Source organism: Homarus americanus, unplaced genomic scaffold (assembly GCF_018991925.1).
Source record: "Homarus americanus isolate GMGI-L3 unplaced genomic scaffold, GMGI_Hamer_2.0 scaffold50924, whole genome shotgun sequence".
Lineage (NCBI taxonomy): Eukaryota > Metazoa > Arthropoda > Malacostraca > Decapoda > Nephropidae > Homarus > Homarus americanus.
Window position 1 is genome coordinate 711,920 of NW_024718094.1, and position 19,626 is coordinate 731,545.

The 19,626-nt window shown below is 36.8% G+C and overlaps 1 protein-coding gene across 2 annotated transcripts; it reads right to left on the reverse strand.

Moving 5' to 3' along the window:
- Positions 1-515: 515 nt before the first annotated feature.
- Positions 516-16,084, reverse strand: LOC121859098 (migration and invasion enhancer 1-like). Of its 2 annotated transcripts, XM_042355781.1 has the most exons (4): positions 15,928-16,084; positions 11,328-11,425; positions 7,370-7,538; positions 516-1,065 (listed from the first exon to the last, which is right to left on the reverse strand). In XM_042355781.1, exons 1-3 carry the CDS (start codon positions 15,951-15,953, stop codon positions 7,375-7,377), a joined length of 288 nt encoding a protein of 95 aa, XP_042211715.1. In that variant the 5' UTR covers positions 15,954-16,084; the 3' UTR covers positions 516-1,065; positions 7,370-7,374. The 2 variants fall into 2 exon arrangements, with proteins under 2 accessions (XP_042211715.1, XP_042211716.1); XM_042355782.1 differs by lacking the exon at positions 7,370-7,538.
- Between the last annotated feature and the right edge of the window lie 3,542 nt (positions 16,085-19,626).

Genomic DNA, 19,626 nt, shown 5'->3' on the forward strand with positions numbered 1-19,626 from the left:
CATGGGATCTCCATGGAGGTTGTGTCTACTGATAAGCATCACAAGTACTATAGCCCTGTTTAGGATTGGCTGCTCCATTCATCTGACACCCCTTCAGAGGTAGCAAATGAACAAAGATTTATCAGTCTGTATTAAGGCTTCAGTAACTGTAGCCACCTCTCAATGACTTATTCACACCCAAATCAGACAGGTTTAATTTAATATTTGGTAGATTTGGACTTCATTCAGTTAACCTTTATCAATACTGTATTTGCATGAAGATATTGATTGATTGATTTATGAATTTTAGGCTCAAAGCCAAGCACTGGTGATAAAAGGCCATACAACGCTGCATGGTAATTTGTGGATACATTATCTCTAATATAAAAATGAACAAATCCTATTAAAGCAAATTGAAACCTGCTGATGTATTAAGACATTGAAACCTTTAAAATTTCATTTTCATCATTTATCCCATTTACATTGTAGTCACTTAAAATTTCAAAAAGTTTCATGAAAATAAAAAAATACATATGTATACTGTATATATAAATTTATCCTTTATTGTATATGCGTTAAGGTGCATCTGATAAAAAGAAATGTAGTGAGCTCATAGAGCAACTACTTCCAGAAACGGTCACACTGTTGTGTTTTAACTGTTCCCTTCATTTATGGTACAGTAACACACCACATCTCCTTTTGGAAACACCTTTCATATTGCTGCATTGCTGGTAACAGGTGGAAGCATTATAAATCCATCAATATATAAAGTCATGAAAATCATCAAATATAATTGCTCATTTTGTATTAAAAAATCTAGTCATAAATTAAGAAATGACTAAAAGGAGAACTAAAGATTAAAAAATAATAATAATATTAATATTAATAGCCATCAAAACTTCATGCCTAAGTTACCACCAACAGTTTAAAAGATTGTACAAGAGGACTTTGATTTTTGCGCAGTCCCAATAGCGCCACCAGCTTCTGCAGCTATCACAATAGCAACAATCTCCTCATTATCTGGGAAGCCACCACGCTCGAGCTTTGAGAAGACAACGGTGTCATTGACTGTCACCTCAAATGAAGCTGTAAGAAAAAAAAATAGAAAAGACAGTAAATTATTAACTTACACATTCAATACACTGACTTCCAATTAGCTTGACAAAGACATACAGGACATATAACACTTTATTAAAAAATGTAGCGAGTGAGTGAGTTAGTTAGAAATTCTAAACTGACTAAATTTATTTTCCTTAAATTTAAAACATAAGCCCTATGGTGTACTCAGTCAGTGGCTATGCCCTTTACACTCAAAGCTGGGCCTCTGAATCGTATACAGTATACTGTACTGTAAAGTTTACATGTACAGTCAGCAAAAAATTATTGTGCATCCCTGGGTGTGATGGCTCTCGCAACAAACACATGTAAAACTAATGTGCTGTTATTCCTTATATCATGTGTAGTAACAACAGAAAAATTATCAGAATACATGTATAACCCACAGCATTTAAACCAGATAATGTCAAAGCATTATATACTATACCATAGTACTATGTTTAAGCACCCACATACGGTAGGAATGGCAGGCACTCTAGGAATTGAGGCGCTGTATAGGAATTTTGCCTACTATGAGATACAACGAAATCGTGTAAATACTCATGATTATAACCACTGTCTGAGAAAGTGATGAGAAGTGGCATAATACAAGACATCAAACAGGAAATAAATATGAAACATCTGTAACGTAGGAAAGTTATACAATACTGTATTACGCATAGGTATAAGATGTTAACCGCTCTATTCGCTTCTTGTAACACATTGTGCACGCAGACACACTGAAACACCTTATGGTAAATACTATCTACAGAGTAACTGGCAACTCAGGAAGCCAGAGCTACCAACATCCCCTTTGACTCATGAGTGTTTTCAGAATTCTTGGTCCGGTGTGTCATACTGTAAGAACCCGTAAAGGTGCAGAATAATATGTATTTTGCCAACTGCACATGTGCAATCTGGATTATACTTAAACACTGAACTGTACTTTTACATTTAATAAAAATTTAAAAAAGGTAAGATATTACTTATAGTAATTACCTGTATTCCATGCCAGCATGCAAAATCAGGCTCACTCAAGCAAATACATTTTATTCATGGTGTAGGAAGGTCACACTGGTTTGAAGCCACAATATCAGTGATTAGGTAAATCTGACCTAATTAATAAAGTGCACTAATGTAGACACTAAGGAATGCCATGAGAGACATGACAATGCACTAGTAGCCCAGACAGATTATTTTACGTGGATTGATATTTATGAATATAGAGTACAGTATAGTCTCGATTTACGCGGCACCTTGCCAGACCGACAATTTTTATTTACGTGGTTCATTCCATCGTTTACGCGGGAAGCGGCACGGGCAGGGTGCGCACAAGGTCGCCCAGTCAACAAAACATTACCGAGTTCCTCACTCGCCACCCACCACAGCCAGCCCAAGTCAGTGATAGTGAGGATATGAACTTAATGAGGGGTTTCACAAAGAGGCCCTGCAAGCATCTGTGGTGGATAGTGATACAGGTGATACAGGTGAGGGCCAATAATCTGCCCTCTGCCTCGGAACCAACCCCAATCCCCGTGTACCCAGCCATCTACAATGTAAGTGTTAAAAAACCTAATATTATTGATATTTCTCTTAAATATTAATTGTGTGTGCATACCATCATAAAATTAAGATGTTATTTTTACTACAACGTACTATTGTGTCGGAAAAAGTGTAGTTTGGGGGTCGGCCCAGTCTCTATTTCAATTAATCCCATATGTTCTGTTATTTCGTTTACGCGTTTCTCGTTTTACACGGACCTCAACGAGTTCAATTGACCGCGTAAATGAAGACTATACTGTACTGTACTGTACAGTATTTTTTTTTTACAGTGGCTATTTTAACCCAAAATTTTTGGACAGTTCCCTTCACTAGTATGTTTATAGGGGATCATCAAATAAACATTAGGCAAATCGCTACACCGAGATATTTGTTTTAATAAAAAATGTAAGTTTGATTCCGTAGTATGTTTACTATTGCAAGTTTCCTTCTGTTAAATGTAAACAAACACAGGACTGCCACCCTGCACAAAACCTGACAAGCCCCTGTAAATGCACTAGTAAGGGACTGTACATTAATTTCATAACTAGCAATACAACTCTTGTTACAAGGAACTGACAAACTGGGTTTCCAATTTTTTTTTTAAAGATTCAATATATTTTACAGTACAGCACTCTGGTTTACAGTACAGTACACTTTTTCTGACTCACAATACGTGTGGCCACTGTCATGCAAGGGAACTTCAATTAAGATGACCACTTTTCCCAGGATCTCCCTTAACCACTTCACTAAAGGGAAAACTTTTGATACTATCTTATTTGGCTGATGCCAGACAATTTTATTGAGCTCAGAGGGGAGCTTATACACAAGGGGTTAGGAGAAAAGATCTAGATGAAATCTTTTCTCAATACCTGTACATACCACAATTGATATGTTTTCAATAGCCCATTATTTTTCCCCTGAAGCTTAATCTCTCATGAAACAGGAGTAAATATCACAAGAATCCAAACCATTAAAAGCTACAGACAGGAAGAGGGCAGGCTTGGGAATTTATCTGGAGCATAGTACAGGTAATGGAATCCACAGAGGAATGGAAGTGATGAGCTTGGAAAATTTTGGTTTATAACCAAGCAGTTCAAGATGTACAAAAACTACCATAAAACAATGGACATTTGAACACAAAGCAAAAATCAATTAGTTCAATGATAACCTTCTAATCAAGGTGTAACTTTACCAACAATAATATACTGTACGGCCCTGGACAGTGATTCCATGTCCGTTGTGTAAAAGACAAATTACGGTTTTGTCTGGCACTAATTTTCATTTCATTGAATACTTATATCTCATCAATCCTGATAGTTTTTGTTATCCTTTTATAGCAAGAATTTTTTGTACCATATATCCTACCACTGCAGATAGCCATGCAAATTATTTCATGCAGATTAAAGCTTTTCAACTACAGTACTGTAGTGGCAAAATTAAAGGTATAGTATAAACCAGGCGACGTTCCAGAACGTCAGACCAGCAGGCCCCGGGTGACGTTCCAGAACATCCGCCTATTCCTGCCCTTTTTTTATTATTATTATTTTTGGAAAAGTAAATTTTTCTCGATTTAACCCCGCAGGGGTACTGCCAGCAGCACTCTAACCCAGGGCTTAAGGACTAGTCAGGCTCACTAGTCTATAATTATTTGTGGAGAAACGATTGCTCTTCTTAGATAAAGGACTCGCATAAGCCATTTTTCAATCATTGGGGACCTTTTGCTCATCCAGGCATTTACAGAACAGGATATTCAGGGGCTCAGCAAGCTCGTTGCAACACTCTTTACACTCTTGAGATGCACCATGCCAGGGTCGGGACTCGCATAAACCTTTAGCTTTGACAATTTAATTCTTATACCCTCTTCTGAGAACACAGTGTGGGTCAGCGCTGTGTCAACCCAACTGTCCTCAAACATCGAGGAAAAAAACTGTTCAACGTCCGTCTTGTCCTGGTCAGAATCTGTGAAACTATCATCTTCAAACCTCAGGTCCGATATGCCTATTCACGTTTTTATTTCGTCTTTGTAGTGGTAAAATGCCTTTAGGTTTGACTCGACCCCACTTGCGATCTGACTTTGCTTGGTTCATGAATCTGGCCAACATCCTCCTGTCCTGCTCTTCATTTGTCCTAATCTACATCTCAAAATTCTGAGTTTTCTTTTTAACTCTGTCAATTGCCACATAGTTCATGTATAACAGTCTCCTTGCATTCCTGGAGGCACTGGGTTTGGTCTTGGGTATACAAGTGTACGTGTACCCCAAAAACCAACATCACGCTAATTGCAGCTTTACATAACTGACGTTTACATATAGGGGATATACCTCAAGTTTTGTCGATACCCCGGAGATCCAATGATCAGGAGAGGAGTGGCAGGGCTGTTTTGAATTTGGCAGGTGGTGGCGAGGTTTGAATTATTGCCACGAGAGGGCTCTGTGCACTGTCCTGACTCATTCCCACCATCTTAGTTCTTGTTCACACTTACTATGTGTCTCTGACTTCATGTTTTTTCATTATTTCCAACTTCGTGTTACTCGATCATACCTAAATACCCCCCGTGTTAGTTCCTCTTGCACTGGGTAGCTTGATGTGACCTGATAAGGCATAATAAGGAATAAAAAGAGTGGTGATGGACCAGCAATGAGGGGTAGAGACTTTAACTTGCCACCCTAGACTGTCTCTTAACATCCTTAATACCGGTAAATAAGTCTCAATTTATGATTTACATTGCTTATTTAAGGCTTATTATGCTTGATTTATGTCTTGCTTTATTATCTTGCTTGACAGTGTGCACGACAAAGATATATCAATGGTAAATGGGAGTTTTTAGAGGATGGCTAGTCCCTAGCCCCCTGAATTTGTTCCGTTCTCATTACCAAAAAATTTTTCCGGTCCCTATAGGCGTTGATTCTCAGGGGTACACCTGTATATTTCTCGATCAATGGTTCACCTTACTGGCTATGATAGTGTAGTGTCTGCATTCTTATATCTTAGTGAGTCAGGCCAGTGAATACCCCTCATCCCGTTGTAATTGCCCTTGTAATATTTGAACCTTGGTCTGCTTTTGCCATGAACCAAGTAACAGTTAAATATGAAGGATAATGTTATGTTGTGAATGGTGCCAATGGGCCACCATACCCTCCTCGATATTTATGACGAGGTCCAGCGATTTGGGTGTTTGCTCCCCTCTGTAGCGAGTCGGATCTTTAACATGTTGCAATAGAAAGTTCTCAGCATTTCTACAAAATGAGTGGTGGGATTATTAAGGTCATTTGGCATGGATTCATTTCTCTAGTCGATGTCGCCATAGTTAAAGTCCCCCATGAAAAGGAGACAGCTAGGGTTGAGTGCCGTTGAATTGTCAATAATTATTGAGGCCCTTAAGTTCCTTTGGTTTAATAAGCTACAGTTTGGGGGATCTGTAGATACATCCAACAATGATTACGTCTCCCCTTTAGTTTGATTTTTACACCACTTGGATTCTTAAAAACATCCTTCTCCTGCACCCTCACCTGGCTGGCTCTTTGGTCTTGCCTCGCATAAATAACTACATCCCTCTTGCAAGTTGCTCGAGAAAGTTTCGTAAATGAGTCATAACCATCCATATTGAACTCATATTCCTCTGGGTAAGTTCGCCTGTTCTTGTACAACAGTTCTACAACACCCACTATATCAGGTGTATGAACATTGAGTAGGGTTTCAAACTCTGCTCTCTTATCAAGGAACTTGTCAGTATTAGTGTACATGACTTTAAAGCCCAAATTTGTCCTCAGTAATGTCCCTGGTCTTGGTAGTGACTCCAATCCCCCTACATTCTCTGCAGTTGTCTCGTTTACTAAATAATCGAACACTAAAATTTGGATTTTTATGTAATTCGAGTGACCCAGAGCCCCCTTTTGACAAATTAACAAGGGTATACAGCTACTTCTCGACTTACGACCTACTCAACTTATGACCACCCGGACATACGACCGCCTCAGTCATACCAAAATTTTGTCAAATTACGTATTTTCGATTCCCGACGTTAGTGATTGCGCTGTGTACTGAAAAAATTTTCATTTGTAATTCACTTTAAAATGGATGGCAAGCTTAAAAGAGAGAGTTATGTGGTGCTGAGAAGAAAAAGAGACACCCATTTTAGATTTTCTATGTATTAAGCATTTTCGACTTATGACTAATTCAACTTACGACTTGGGTTTGGGTCCCTAACCCTGTCGTAAGTAGTCGAGGAGCATGTATGTATGTATGTATGTATGTATGTGTGTATATATATATATATATATATATATATATATATATATATATATATATATATATATATATATATATATATATATATATATATATATATATATATATATATATATATATATATATATATATATATATATATATATATATATATATATATAAAGAAAAGGGGGTGTTACAACTTAAGAGAAAAATCCTGAAGCATGTGTGATAACTGGAGAGTCAAAAGTACTACACCTGTACATGAAAATAGTCACTGTACTTGCTGTGCTGCTGTTTTAACTGGCCACTCAGATCTATTTCATTATACTGTCAAAATACAATTTACAGGATGCTTATCCTTTATGTGTTCGTTCTATATACAGCAGAAACATATCTCTAGAAGCACAAGGATATTACAGTATGAAGTGGACAACTTCATGACAACAGCCAGGAAAAAATTCTACCACAAACAGTTGCATACAAACATTAGGCATAATGCACAGTGCAATAGGTTGTAGTTCACCTGCTCTACATAACACTGCATCCATCAGAATGTGTTTTGGAAATCTGTCGAACAGGGTTTCCAATTTCTACGTCAGAAGTAATATCCACCACCTCGTCGAAATCAGGAAAGGCCATAGTTTGAAGTTTGGAGTGAACCACAGTGTCATCAATGCTAACTTCAAATGAAGCTTGTGTAAAAAAAATAAAAAATAAAATTACAGTACTGATCTGGGGGAATATATCACTATCAAACACCAAATGACTTTACCTCTAATGCATAATATGCATGTGAAGTGGTTCAATACAATATTGTAAATGGAAGCTGTACACAAAGAACAGTTGAGTACCCAAATTTGTCGACTTTTTCAACTCCCTATTATTCTGCCCTAGTCCTTGGAATCCAAATGAAATTCCTATGCTATAAGCAAGGTTTTCACTTCACTGCCTTAAGTTTTATCATTAAATAGGTAATACACTTCAGGTGGAGCACAAATTTTAGAAAACCCAATATTAAAAGACAATATTATGGAGAAGTTTAAATTTTAATCCTTATATTGTTACAGTACAGTATCTACTGAGATGGCAACAAATGCTTGAAGCCAAGAATGCATTTTAAGTGATACTTTGACTTCTTTTCAAATGGATCATGCATTGAAGGTGAAAAGGAGTCAAGATGATAAATGATGTCTTTACCCTTGAAGATGTGACTGACAACTGATCCAACCTGAACCCAAAGGCCGACTTACCCCGGTACCCATGCTATTCTAAATGCAGTTCAGGAAATTGTGCACAGGACAAAATTATTTATGATCAATGAATACAGGAATACGTGGTAAATTTTCAGCACCCAAACAACCTTCATGGTAAAGTAATTTCTCCGTTAGCCGGAATCTCCATTAGCCAGATTTCTCCAACATTCGGAATTGAAATCGGCTTGGAATTTTTCCAGGAAAATTCCCTCAAGTCCGGGTCTGCGAACAACTTTCAGGGGTTGAAAATCAATAGCATTTTCTGAGAAAATTTTGGAACTCTCCATTTTCCCCCAGGGTCTAGGAGTAAATTCCAAGGATGAAATTATGCATAATTACTGGAAAACTCAAAAGAAAATTTTCCAGTGCAGTATAGTCTCGATTTACGCGGATTTCCTTTACGCGTTTGGTCATTTACGTTGCGGCACCTGGCCAGACCGGCAATTATTAGTTACGCGGTACATTCCATCATTTACGCGGGAAGCAGCGTGGGCAGAGTGCGCACAAGGTCGCCCAGTCAATAAAACATTACCGAGTTCTTCATCCGCCATCCACCACAGCCAGCCCAAGTCAGTGATTGTGAGGATATGGAATTTGAGGGGTGTGACAAAGAGGCCCTGCAAGCCTCTGTGGTGGATAGTGATACAGGTGAGGGCCAATAATCTGCCCTCTGCCTCGGAACCAGCCCCCCATCCCCGTGTGCTCAGCCATCTCTTCTACTAACGCAAGTGTTAAAAAACCTAATATTATTGACATTTCTCTTAAATATTAATTGTGTGTGCATACCATCAAAAAATTAAGATGTTATTTTTACTACAACACACGTATTGTGTCGGAAAAAGGGTAGTCTGGGGGTCGGCCCAGTCTCTATTTCAATTAATCCCTTATGTTCTGTTATTTCGTTTACGCGTTTCTCATTTTACGCGGACCTACACGGGTTTAATTGACGGCGTAAACCGAGACTATACTGTACTGTACAGTACTTGGAAAAATTCTGGGGATGTGGGATTTTTCCGGGTTTGAGTCATCTCGTTACCTGGAAATCTCTTTGCTGGAAGAGTTTTGCACAAATTATTCCGGCTAACAAGGATATCATTACTATTGGGTTGGTCTGAATAGCATTTATTTGCACATGAAAGTAAGTGCTTGATAACAAATCAAATTAATAGTTTTCATCCTGTCTGGCACCGGTTACCTTTACAGTATTGCACAAATACATAGATGCCACTCCAGTACAGTATACTACCAGTACCTTTCCTTGGCAATAAGTATTTGTTCATTTCATCATAAATAATATATGAACAATGTTTTGTACAGTATACAGTATTAGAAATTTATGCTATTAATTGAAAATCAATAAATTATCACATGACAATTTACCACAAAAACCTGTGTACAGTTCTTAGTAGAAAGTGAGCACATTCAAATCTTTCCACCAGTTATGTACAGTATGCACAATGCACATACAATAAACTTTAATTTTCATTACAAATCACTGCTGTCAACTGTTATAAGCTATGCACATGGCCAGGACCAGTAAGGGGCAGTAAGGGTTGTATTGTACTGTATATGGTAAGGAATTGCTTTTTAATTTCTATATTTTTAGTAAAGACAGGACTGCAATCCCAAAACCAAACTTCAAACTTCTAACAGTAAGTAAACTCCTGATCACAAGTATTTTAATCACATGACTAAATATCTGAAACATATTAGGTTTAGCAAAAAGTCAAACTACATTAATATGCCAGGGTTAAAAACAGCCACATTCAATAAGGACATAAAAGTAAAGTACAGTACTGTACTGTACTAGGATAAAAATGTCAAGATTTTTTTGAATCTGACTCCAGTTCCTAAGAATTTTTTTCATAAGGACAGAAAAGTCATACTTTACTAACCTACTAAAATTGCTATGCTAAAATATTTTGGTTATAAGATAATTTTTTTATTACTGTACAGGACAGTCTAATTGTGTTGTACTGTATCGGGCATTGGACGATGAAAAAATCAACAATAAAACAATCTTCAGTTTTAAGATCTACAAACACCTGTAGCTCCTGTCCAAGATGAAGTGTTTTGTTCCAATAACATGAGAGGCTGAATTAAGGTGACAACAGTTTTAAAAGAAGCACATGATACTGAAGCCATTTTGAAAGATTCTGGTTTATGAGACTGACATTACTATTTCCACTGCTTTCTCATCCTCCTTTTAATAACTTATGAACGAATTAATGGGTATTAAAAAATTTTCATCTTATAAAATTTCTAAATAATTATAGTGATCAAGTTATCTATCCAAAGAAAATTTAGATAATCATTTACCTAGGTTCTATGGTTCAATTGAAATGTTAACAATATCTCCAGTATTTCCATATACAAACACCACATTTCTTATATCGTCTCTATTTAAATGTGATCTAAAGCTTTATCAATCCAACCAAAAATTTCTTTACTAGAGTATTTAGTGGTACCTGACTAATACAATAAAACTCCCTAAGTCGGACTTATTCTGAGCTGCTGGCACATATGCAAAGTTATAACCGACCACGTTTGCAACACCAGTCTCCGACTCTAATCTTTCTGTGACACCTGAACCGCAAGATAATGCAATGGCATCCATCAGTGCTTTACATGATTAAATAGTGACTACTGTACAGTACACAGTTTCAAGAGGTTTCAAGAGATCAAATTTAAATTTAGTGTAACCAATTTTACCCTGTAGTGTAATTAAGTTTAGTGTAATACTCTATACTGTATATTTCTACTTTAATGTTAAGCATGTCATACTAGCCAAAGTGCAGTGCCTCTCCCCACCCACCAAGGCTCCAGCAATCATATGGGAAAAGGTAAGTGCCCTGGAGTGTTCAGGTATTTCTTGTAACAGTTATTAATTCTTTTAATATAAAATTTTTCAATCTTTACGGTTTGGGTAAATTTTTAATAGTTTTTGACAATCGGGGCACAAATTGAGGTTATTTCCTCAAAGTCAGACTTTTGGTTGTTGGACTGGCTTAATCCCTATACAGGTATATAGTACAACTTATGGAAGTTTTACTGTATTTTATCTAAGTAGTCTCTAGCTTAATCAGATATTGATTTCAATTGGTATGTAAGTAAAGGTGTATGATTTTCATGCAAATAAATTTTCAAACAAGGGCACAGCTAAGAAAATAGTTTGTATTATAATATACATGTAAGTATTCTGTACTGTACCAAGACAAAAATACGTACTTCGACGCCCAACAACACCATTGACATCCGCCTGAGGAACCTTTGCCTTGATCATCCTGGCCAGTTCCTCATAACGGGGGGCGTACCCTCATCCACCACTGTTAAGAAATAAGAAAATATTATAGTAAAATAAAAATTAAGAAGCTGACAAATAAAAGCATAAAGTAGATTTCCATAATTTTGTACAAGGTTGGCAAAAACCATGGCCTAAAAAAAAAGTGTTTTAATGCTACAGGTATTATGTTGATTTTAATAAATTTAAAGTACTATACAGTGGTCCCTCGGTTAACGAACACAATTCGTTCCAGAAGGTCGTTCGTTAACCGAAACCATTGTTTCAATGGGATTTTGAGTAATTGGTTCCAGCTCACCGAAAATTTTGTACAAACTAAAAATAAATGCAGTAAAGTACACTTACTTTGAGGTGTGCATGTAGAAGGCTCCTGGTTGATGATGATGATTGGAATTAGAAGTGGGGGTGGAGGAGAAGGGAGAAGAGAACGAAGTGGGGGTGGAAGAGAAATCACCCCATGCTTCATGCCGCCATTTCACCCATAAAATTTTAAGTTCACTAGGTGTAATTCAAGATTATTTTCTTTAAATCAACACTGCACTGCACTGCACTATATATTGTCAATATGTAAAATAAATTTCAGAATGACCAATAATTGTACTGTAAAAACGTAAAAATAGTTTATGTTCAAGAGAGTCTCGAGCAAGATGTTACCTCCACTGAGCAGACACACAAACTGATGCCTGCTGGGTGAGTCAAGTGGCTGTTTGGCACGCTAAAAACTAGTTTCCTGTACTTCAATTATGTTCAATATTTGTTAAAATGACTAAAAATTTTAAGATAAAACTTTTAAAATTATTGAATAGTACAACCTTCTTGATATTACTCAAATGGGAACGAATTTAAGCCCTAGAGCCGATTACTGTACTGTATTGGCGGACTGATAATCCAGTTTGGATATCTAAATAAAGGGATGAACGTAACAAAAGTTTTACCCATTTTCATTTAATACATAATAAGCAAATCAGTGTGCAGAAGGGCTGAAAAAGAGTTCCTGAAAGCGAAGTCATGTCAAGTCCAAAGGCTTTCTACCACTACGCAAAATCGAAATTAAAAATGTGTGTCGGTGTATCAGATCTATGAGTCATCACATCCACAAAAAAACGTAGGTTGAGATTCGTTTTAACGTCCCTACCAGTTTCTATAGAAAGTTAATATTTTACTCTTTGGACTTTAGATATAGGTTACATTACCTTTCAACATTCTTGGATACTTATTACTGTATTTTGAAACTAATGTCAAAAGTTGAATTATTTACCACAAAAACTCCTTTGAAAATTCTGACAAATCGCTGCGTGTCGTCTGTTTGTTTACAACCGACCCACTCGGTCCCAGCATACTCTCATGTCCACAAAAAACGTAAAATTATGCCATAACGCTTCAACAAAGTTGCTTTCATTAGTACCAGATATCACAAAAAGTACTTTGTTTAATATGGCACGGGGTAAGGTTAGGTAGGTTTCTTTGATTGGTTATTTCTATATGTCTGACATTTTTTCATAAATGGGGATTTCCCGAGGAAAATGAAGGTCAGGTTTCAACAAAGCGCACCAAAATACACCAGAAAAATATATTTCCTTGTAAAAAACGAATATTTACCAAAATATAAAATTATACCATAACACTTCCAAAAATTTTTTTTCATTGGTACCAAATATAAAATATACTTTCTGCTTAATAGCTTAATATGGTGGGGGGACGGTATTATTATTGTTTCGATTATGCAGCGAATTTTAGGATTTTAAGCTTAGGTTACGTTAAGTTGAAATTATGGTTTTCCGATGTTTTTTTTTTTGAGTTTTGAACCATTTCCAAATACTGTAGGTGCATCACCAAAACAATAATTATACTTGGGGGGGAATCCACCAGCTAGGAAGTTAGGTAGGGTTAGGTAGGTTTCTTTAGCAGTTGGTTAGAAAAAACATATAAACCTAACCGGTATTATATTACTTTCGGATATAGCGCGTACGAAAGTTATAAACTACTGAAACATTTGGATCTCCCTATTCTGAGCATTTTGAACTCCATATGTACCAGGCAGAAATGGATAATAGCGACAATTTAATTTAATTGATTTTACTTACCGGGTAGTTTTCAGTCTTCGTCTGTGAGGAGATGTTATCGGCGCATCACACATGCGCAATATTGACCGACGTCATCCTTTCTGTGATCAATGATGTATCGATAACAGGGTTTTTTTTTAACCAATCACATTTGATTTTTTTCAAAGGAAGCAACCTGGGTACAGATTTTAATTTCATTGACCAGTCTCACAATGGCCGTGGTGGAGGTTAGCTGTCATTTGTGCTCCTACGATTATTTTAAGTTTAATGCCGAGTTTTACGAGAAAGACGATCATTCTATCCAATTCTTACGTATCCCTGGTCCTTCCACTTTTAATGAAGGTATTGTACTTTCGGACATGGGGCGCCCCAAAGTTTTAAACTACCGAAACATTTAGATCAGTTTAAGCTCTCCATTATTGTTGAAGGGGGTCAAAACGATCAATTTCTGCCAAAAATGAAGGTCAGATTCGTCTTAAACACGCCAAAATACACTGCAAAAACATATTGGCCAACCAAAAGGGAATCCTATCCTTAATTAAAAATTTACCACCTAACCTGACCTAACCTAACTCTCACGGTGTTTTTAAGTAACCGTACACATGACCATTTAAGAAGAGAAGATTAATGGAATTAAATAGAGAAAGATTTGGCATGAGCTATCTCTGTTATCATACGTTTCCGAAGGTAATGTAATACAAGAAAATTATCTTAAATTCAGAGGTCTTTTTTTAATATGATAGTAGATAAGGGGTAGGAATGTTGTGTTTACTACTATAAAAACACCGTTGTTTGCCTTTTAAAAGGTATTATTGTGCTTAAACATTCCCACTTACTACCGCTAATCTATTATCATATTCTAATAAGACGTCTAATTATAAGATCATTTAAATCTATAACATAACCGCCGGAAATGTATATTAACGGAGATAGCAAATCCAAAATTTTCTCGATTTTTTCTATAATCTTCGGCCATTTAACGCGTACTTCACCTTTCACACTGCGAGTCTCCTGCGCGTCTCCTTCATAAATCATCACGCGCATGCATTCCCGTACATGTCACGCGACCAATCAAAAGCCTTTTTTTTTTTGCAATCAATTAAAATGATTTTGGGTTTAATTCGCGGTATTTTTGGACCAATCACAATCAATTTTTATTTTGGGTCTCATATTTCGAAATTCAAGTTCAGTTCCGACCATGGAAGCCTGCGATGGGTGTCACTTCAATTATATGGAGCTGATTGCGAGTTTTTGGGAAAAAAACGAAGAAACTTATGCATATTTTCGATCGCATGGTGTTCTTCCAACCTCAGTAAAGTGTACTAAGATCAAGACAATGTAAATATTGCAAAGACCAACATATGTGGCATTGTGTAAGAATCTCAGAATCCAACGACAAAAAAGAACCAGCCCAATAAGGTAAGAAATAGGTGATTCCATCATATGGTGAGAGTCAGTTAGGTTAGGTTTTTCTAGTGTTTTGGTGTATTTTTTATACGGTTAGCGATTAATTTTTTCGAAGTCTCGAAAAAATCGAAAAAAACGGCCAATTTCCGAAGGAAATAAAGGCCATATTCGGTCGACACACACATAAATACACTAGCAAAATATATTTTTAACTTTCTACCAGATGGGAGGGGTGGAAGTGTAAATTTACCTTTTAAAATACTTACTATAACGGAAAAAACATGTGGAAAAAATTAACAATCGAACAACCCCATTTGGTGATAGTGCTGTTCTCAAGACATCATCGTGGTTTCCTCATAATTTTTTTTTTCGGGATTAGCCCACCCGGACACAGGTCACTGACCCACATCGGGGCCTAGGGGGCGAAAATGTAATAATAATAATGATGATAATAATAATAATAACAATAATAAAAATAACAATAATAATAATAATAATAATAATAATAATAATAATAATAAATAATACTGTAGTCATAATAATTCATAATAAATAAAATTTATGATAAAACAAACAAAAATATAATAATAAAATAATGATAATACAGTAACTGTAATAAAAACAATAATTTTAATAATAACTATAAATACAAAAATGAAAAAAAGATCAAAAGTGAAAAACGATATATGTACTGTATGTTGTGTTGTCAATGGTAAGAGAAACAATTGAGACCCTGCAATTGTGTGTAAATGAGGCAGAAAGTCAGATCAGCAACCTGGGACTTGATCACAATTTTCGTGATGCCATATGGCAGCAGGGTCTACCATTACACAACACATTATGCTTCTAATATCTTCCCAGGCGGTAGTACCTCCCTGTTTGGTAGCTGCCTACTACCTATTACCGAAATGACAAAATAAAAGGCAGATTCAAAGAAAGTATAGTTAACAAAACTTCTCGAACCCGAGTTATATAACTTGAGAATCCGAAAAACTAATGTCTACACTATTCAATGTATATATTTAAAACTAATTTACACAACCTTTCGTTTACTTACCAGTACTCGACGGATACCTTCACCATTATGCCTGTAGCGTGGACGGCTTCAAAGTGTTAAAATACTCCCCGTCAGGTTTATGCACCCTCCTCCTTCAGTGTTGCTTGTCACTCTGGAATCCAGATTCCGGGGCCGAGGCGGTGGACCGGTCGGTCGGCGGTCGCTGAGTTGCTCTGGACTGGGTTCAACTGTTTATTATATTTTTTCTCAATTTGTTATGTCTATTCTGCTGCTATGAAATTTTTCTCTAGTTTTTATGTCTATTCTGCTGCTATGAACTAAAATGGCTCACCCAAAATTAATTCTCGTTCTCATAGCTCTGGATTTCATGTGTCTGCCCTCGATGCTGTTGTTTTTTAAAGTTGAGATTCTTTGGTAGCCGTTTTTTTTGTCTGTTACGCCTATCTCTAGTTTCAATAAATGTTTTGAATTTGAATTTGAATTTATCTAGTATTCGTCCAGTTGATTACCAATCCTATCCTCTTTCCTTCCCAGATGGCAAATCCATTTTAATCGTATTTTCGTTTCTAAATTTTATATCTGCATTTCTTCTCTCATTTTGTAATGGACTTCTTGTTCACTTCAACATTCTCATTTTGCTCTTTCACAATTATGTGCTGTTCTCAAGTATGCAAATTTCTATCTCAAACAATCTCGTTGCAAGACAAATCCCACGTACACTATTATGCCTTCAAGTGAAAGTAGAGTTAGGGGACTGAAATAGCATACTGCAGTTCACAACAGGGCAGCACATTACAGCCTATCAAAAATGTGGAATGATATTAACGTGCAATATAACATTTATTACCGTATAGCATATTTATACTTGTTAACTTTATGCAACACCGATTTTTTAACAGACAAAAATAATATAAATTTACTCCAAAGAGTCTAATTTCATATATCACAGGGTACGGGTGATGAGATTTTCTGTAATCTGTTTGAACACATTACATTATTTTCATCTCCAAATCAAATTTATTCTAATGAGAATATCCTATCATGGAACATAACAGACTCAGCTGTTATATGAATTAGAAATACAGTATAAGTAAACATGTCTATAGAACCTTCACAGCAATATTAAAATATAATAGTTTTGCAAGATTTAAAAATCTTTTTACTTGGGTGTTGAAGGACTAACGGTAGTGTCATTCGCCTTTGTCATATCTTGTTATATCTACAGACTGCTCATCGTGTTTCCTTCACTGATTGCTCCACCATGGGATTTATATCGGATACAGATTGTTAGTTAATATCATAGATATGGAAACTGCAAAGCATTGATGTGTGCTCTCACACCGCCTTTACATATACTTGTTAAGAAAAGCGAAACCTGATTAATTCCCAACAGAAGCGTTTATGCACATCGTGTGAAAGATTAATGAAATCAAGTTTTTATTCTAACATCAATATTTACACTTTTAAAGTGTTTACAACTTTACGTAGCCCTCAAGTATGTCTATTTTTAATAGGATGTAATACCTTATTGTTCTCAAAACCGAAGGTTCTAGAGCGGAAGTGTGTAGGTAAGAATATGAAGTTGAAAGCGTAAAAGGGTTGGGAGTTAAATACTGATATCAACAGATGTTCAGTAAAATCTTCATAAAAGTTCACATTGGTTTAGCACATACACAAGATAGGGCACTAATATGATCTCTGGATTATATCGAGATGGTAAACTCGGTTGATTGTTTTTGTGTACAGTCGTAAAAAAAAAAAAAAAAAAAGGTAGTAGTATACGAGATCGGATTTTGGAAATTTATGTTTACAATATTTCATATTTCATAATAGTGTTAAATGCCACACAAGCACCCGCTGTTGATTGCTACACAGTCGACATATGTTATCCGGTTGTGGAGCCACTTACAGCTAGCTGGTCACGTGTTGGGAAAGTCACAGGAAATACCGAGTTGCCGGACATTTGATGTTTAAAAGCTGTAGTAGGAAATTATTTGTGATATCTTCTATCTACACGTACTGTAGATAAAACACGTTTATTTTTCAAATGAAAATTAAATATGTCCTCTTTTTCGGCAAAATTGAATGTTTATACAAAGAAGGCGGTGGAAAAGTGATTATTTCAGCGTCAATTTAAACCCAACTTTCTTGTAAAAATACACACAAAAGGAGAGAGAGAGATTATAAGGAAATCTTGCACAGTAACGTGGCCATCAAAGCAGGACGGCCTCCACTCAGCATGACCAGCACGAACTCTATATACTGTACGTACATATGAAGCAAGAGACTCAACTTGGGGAGGGTATTCCAGCACAACCAGCTCCTATAATGAAGTTGTGGGGTTTTTGGGATGTTTGTGTTCACACTCAGGATGGAATGGAGAAAGGAAACTCACAATGTGCTCTCTATATACATGTTGTATTGGATGTACAATGCAGCTTGGTGCTGGGAAGGCAGCATGGTTACAAGCGTGATGTAGAGAGAGCTGGTTGGTGAGGACGCTCAGAGAAGGACAGCTTGTGGGTCGCCATGCTCGCCGGCAGGAGCGAGGACCACCAGGCAGGCGGAGGAGGAGGAGGTGTTGCTGGCTGGTTGGTGTAGGTAGAAAGAGGCAGATCACCACGAGGTCAGGTCTTAAATAGCGGGGGGTAGGCGTGGCTTAGTAGTTGACCCCGCTCCGTGATGTATGGCGGCGCTGGTTGACCTAGACCACGAGGCATACACTGGGGTGGGGTCGGCTACTCAGCGACAAACAGCGTTTGTAGGGGAGAAATCCACTACAAAGTATTTAGTATTATCCGTTGATACACACAGCATACTTTATATTTTGAAACACTTAGCTTAGTTTATGTTATTACTTTTATTCGCTGGTGACGTTTCTCGAAATGTTGCCAAACTTCTCGTACACAAGGGTGAAGGATCAAAATCTTTCAGCATGCATGAAGCAGAACAAAATGTGAAATCATGTCTGTATTCGTTATAAATGGATGAAGCAGGTTTACATAGCCTCTGAAGTGGCAGTTAACAGCTATAACTTTTATGTGGAATTTATATGTGGTATATGTGGCACAAAACTAAAGTACTGTAGCCTATATCATTTCTTTACTGCGAACATGGATATAAATTCGCCCACCCAGGCCTATAGAAGGGAATCATGAACTTCATATGCTTCCCTATTAGGAGCTGTAGTGTTCTTGCTCTTCGACTTACACCGAATGTAAGACTGTAAAGGGATGTCCAATAAACTAGCCCCCTGCTCTTCATGGAGCGAAATATGAAAATTTGAATCTGAATAAGAACACAAACTGCCCACTCCTACACAGTACACACTCTCCCAACAGGTAGACGGGTGTAGCTAGTTAAGCAGGAACAAAGGAAACATCTTTCACTTTACAATTCCCCCTAATAGTGTGGGTGCCAATCACCCGAACCTTTTTTTATCTGATAAGTATTTTATCGCTGATAACAAATCACATACCACCCTCATGTAAAATTTGAAGGGTGCAACTCTGATATACCTTTGGGGATCTTTTCTAGATTAAGCCTTTAAACATCAAAATAAAACGAGAAATAACAAATAAATATGAAAACTAAACACCGCCAGTTGACTGAAAATGTCCAGAGGTGCCACCAGACTAATGCCTGTACTTCGGCACCTCAGCTATCCAGAGAGAGTGGAGCACCTGCAACTGCTTAGCTTATAATACAGACAGGCAAGGGGTGACCTAACTGAGGTGT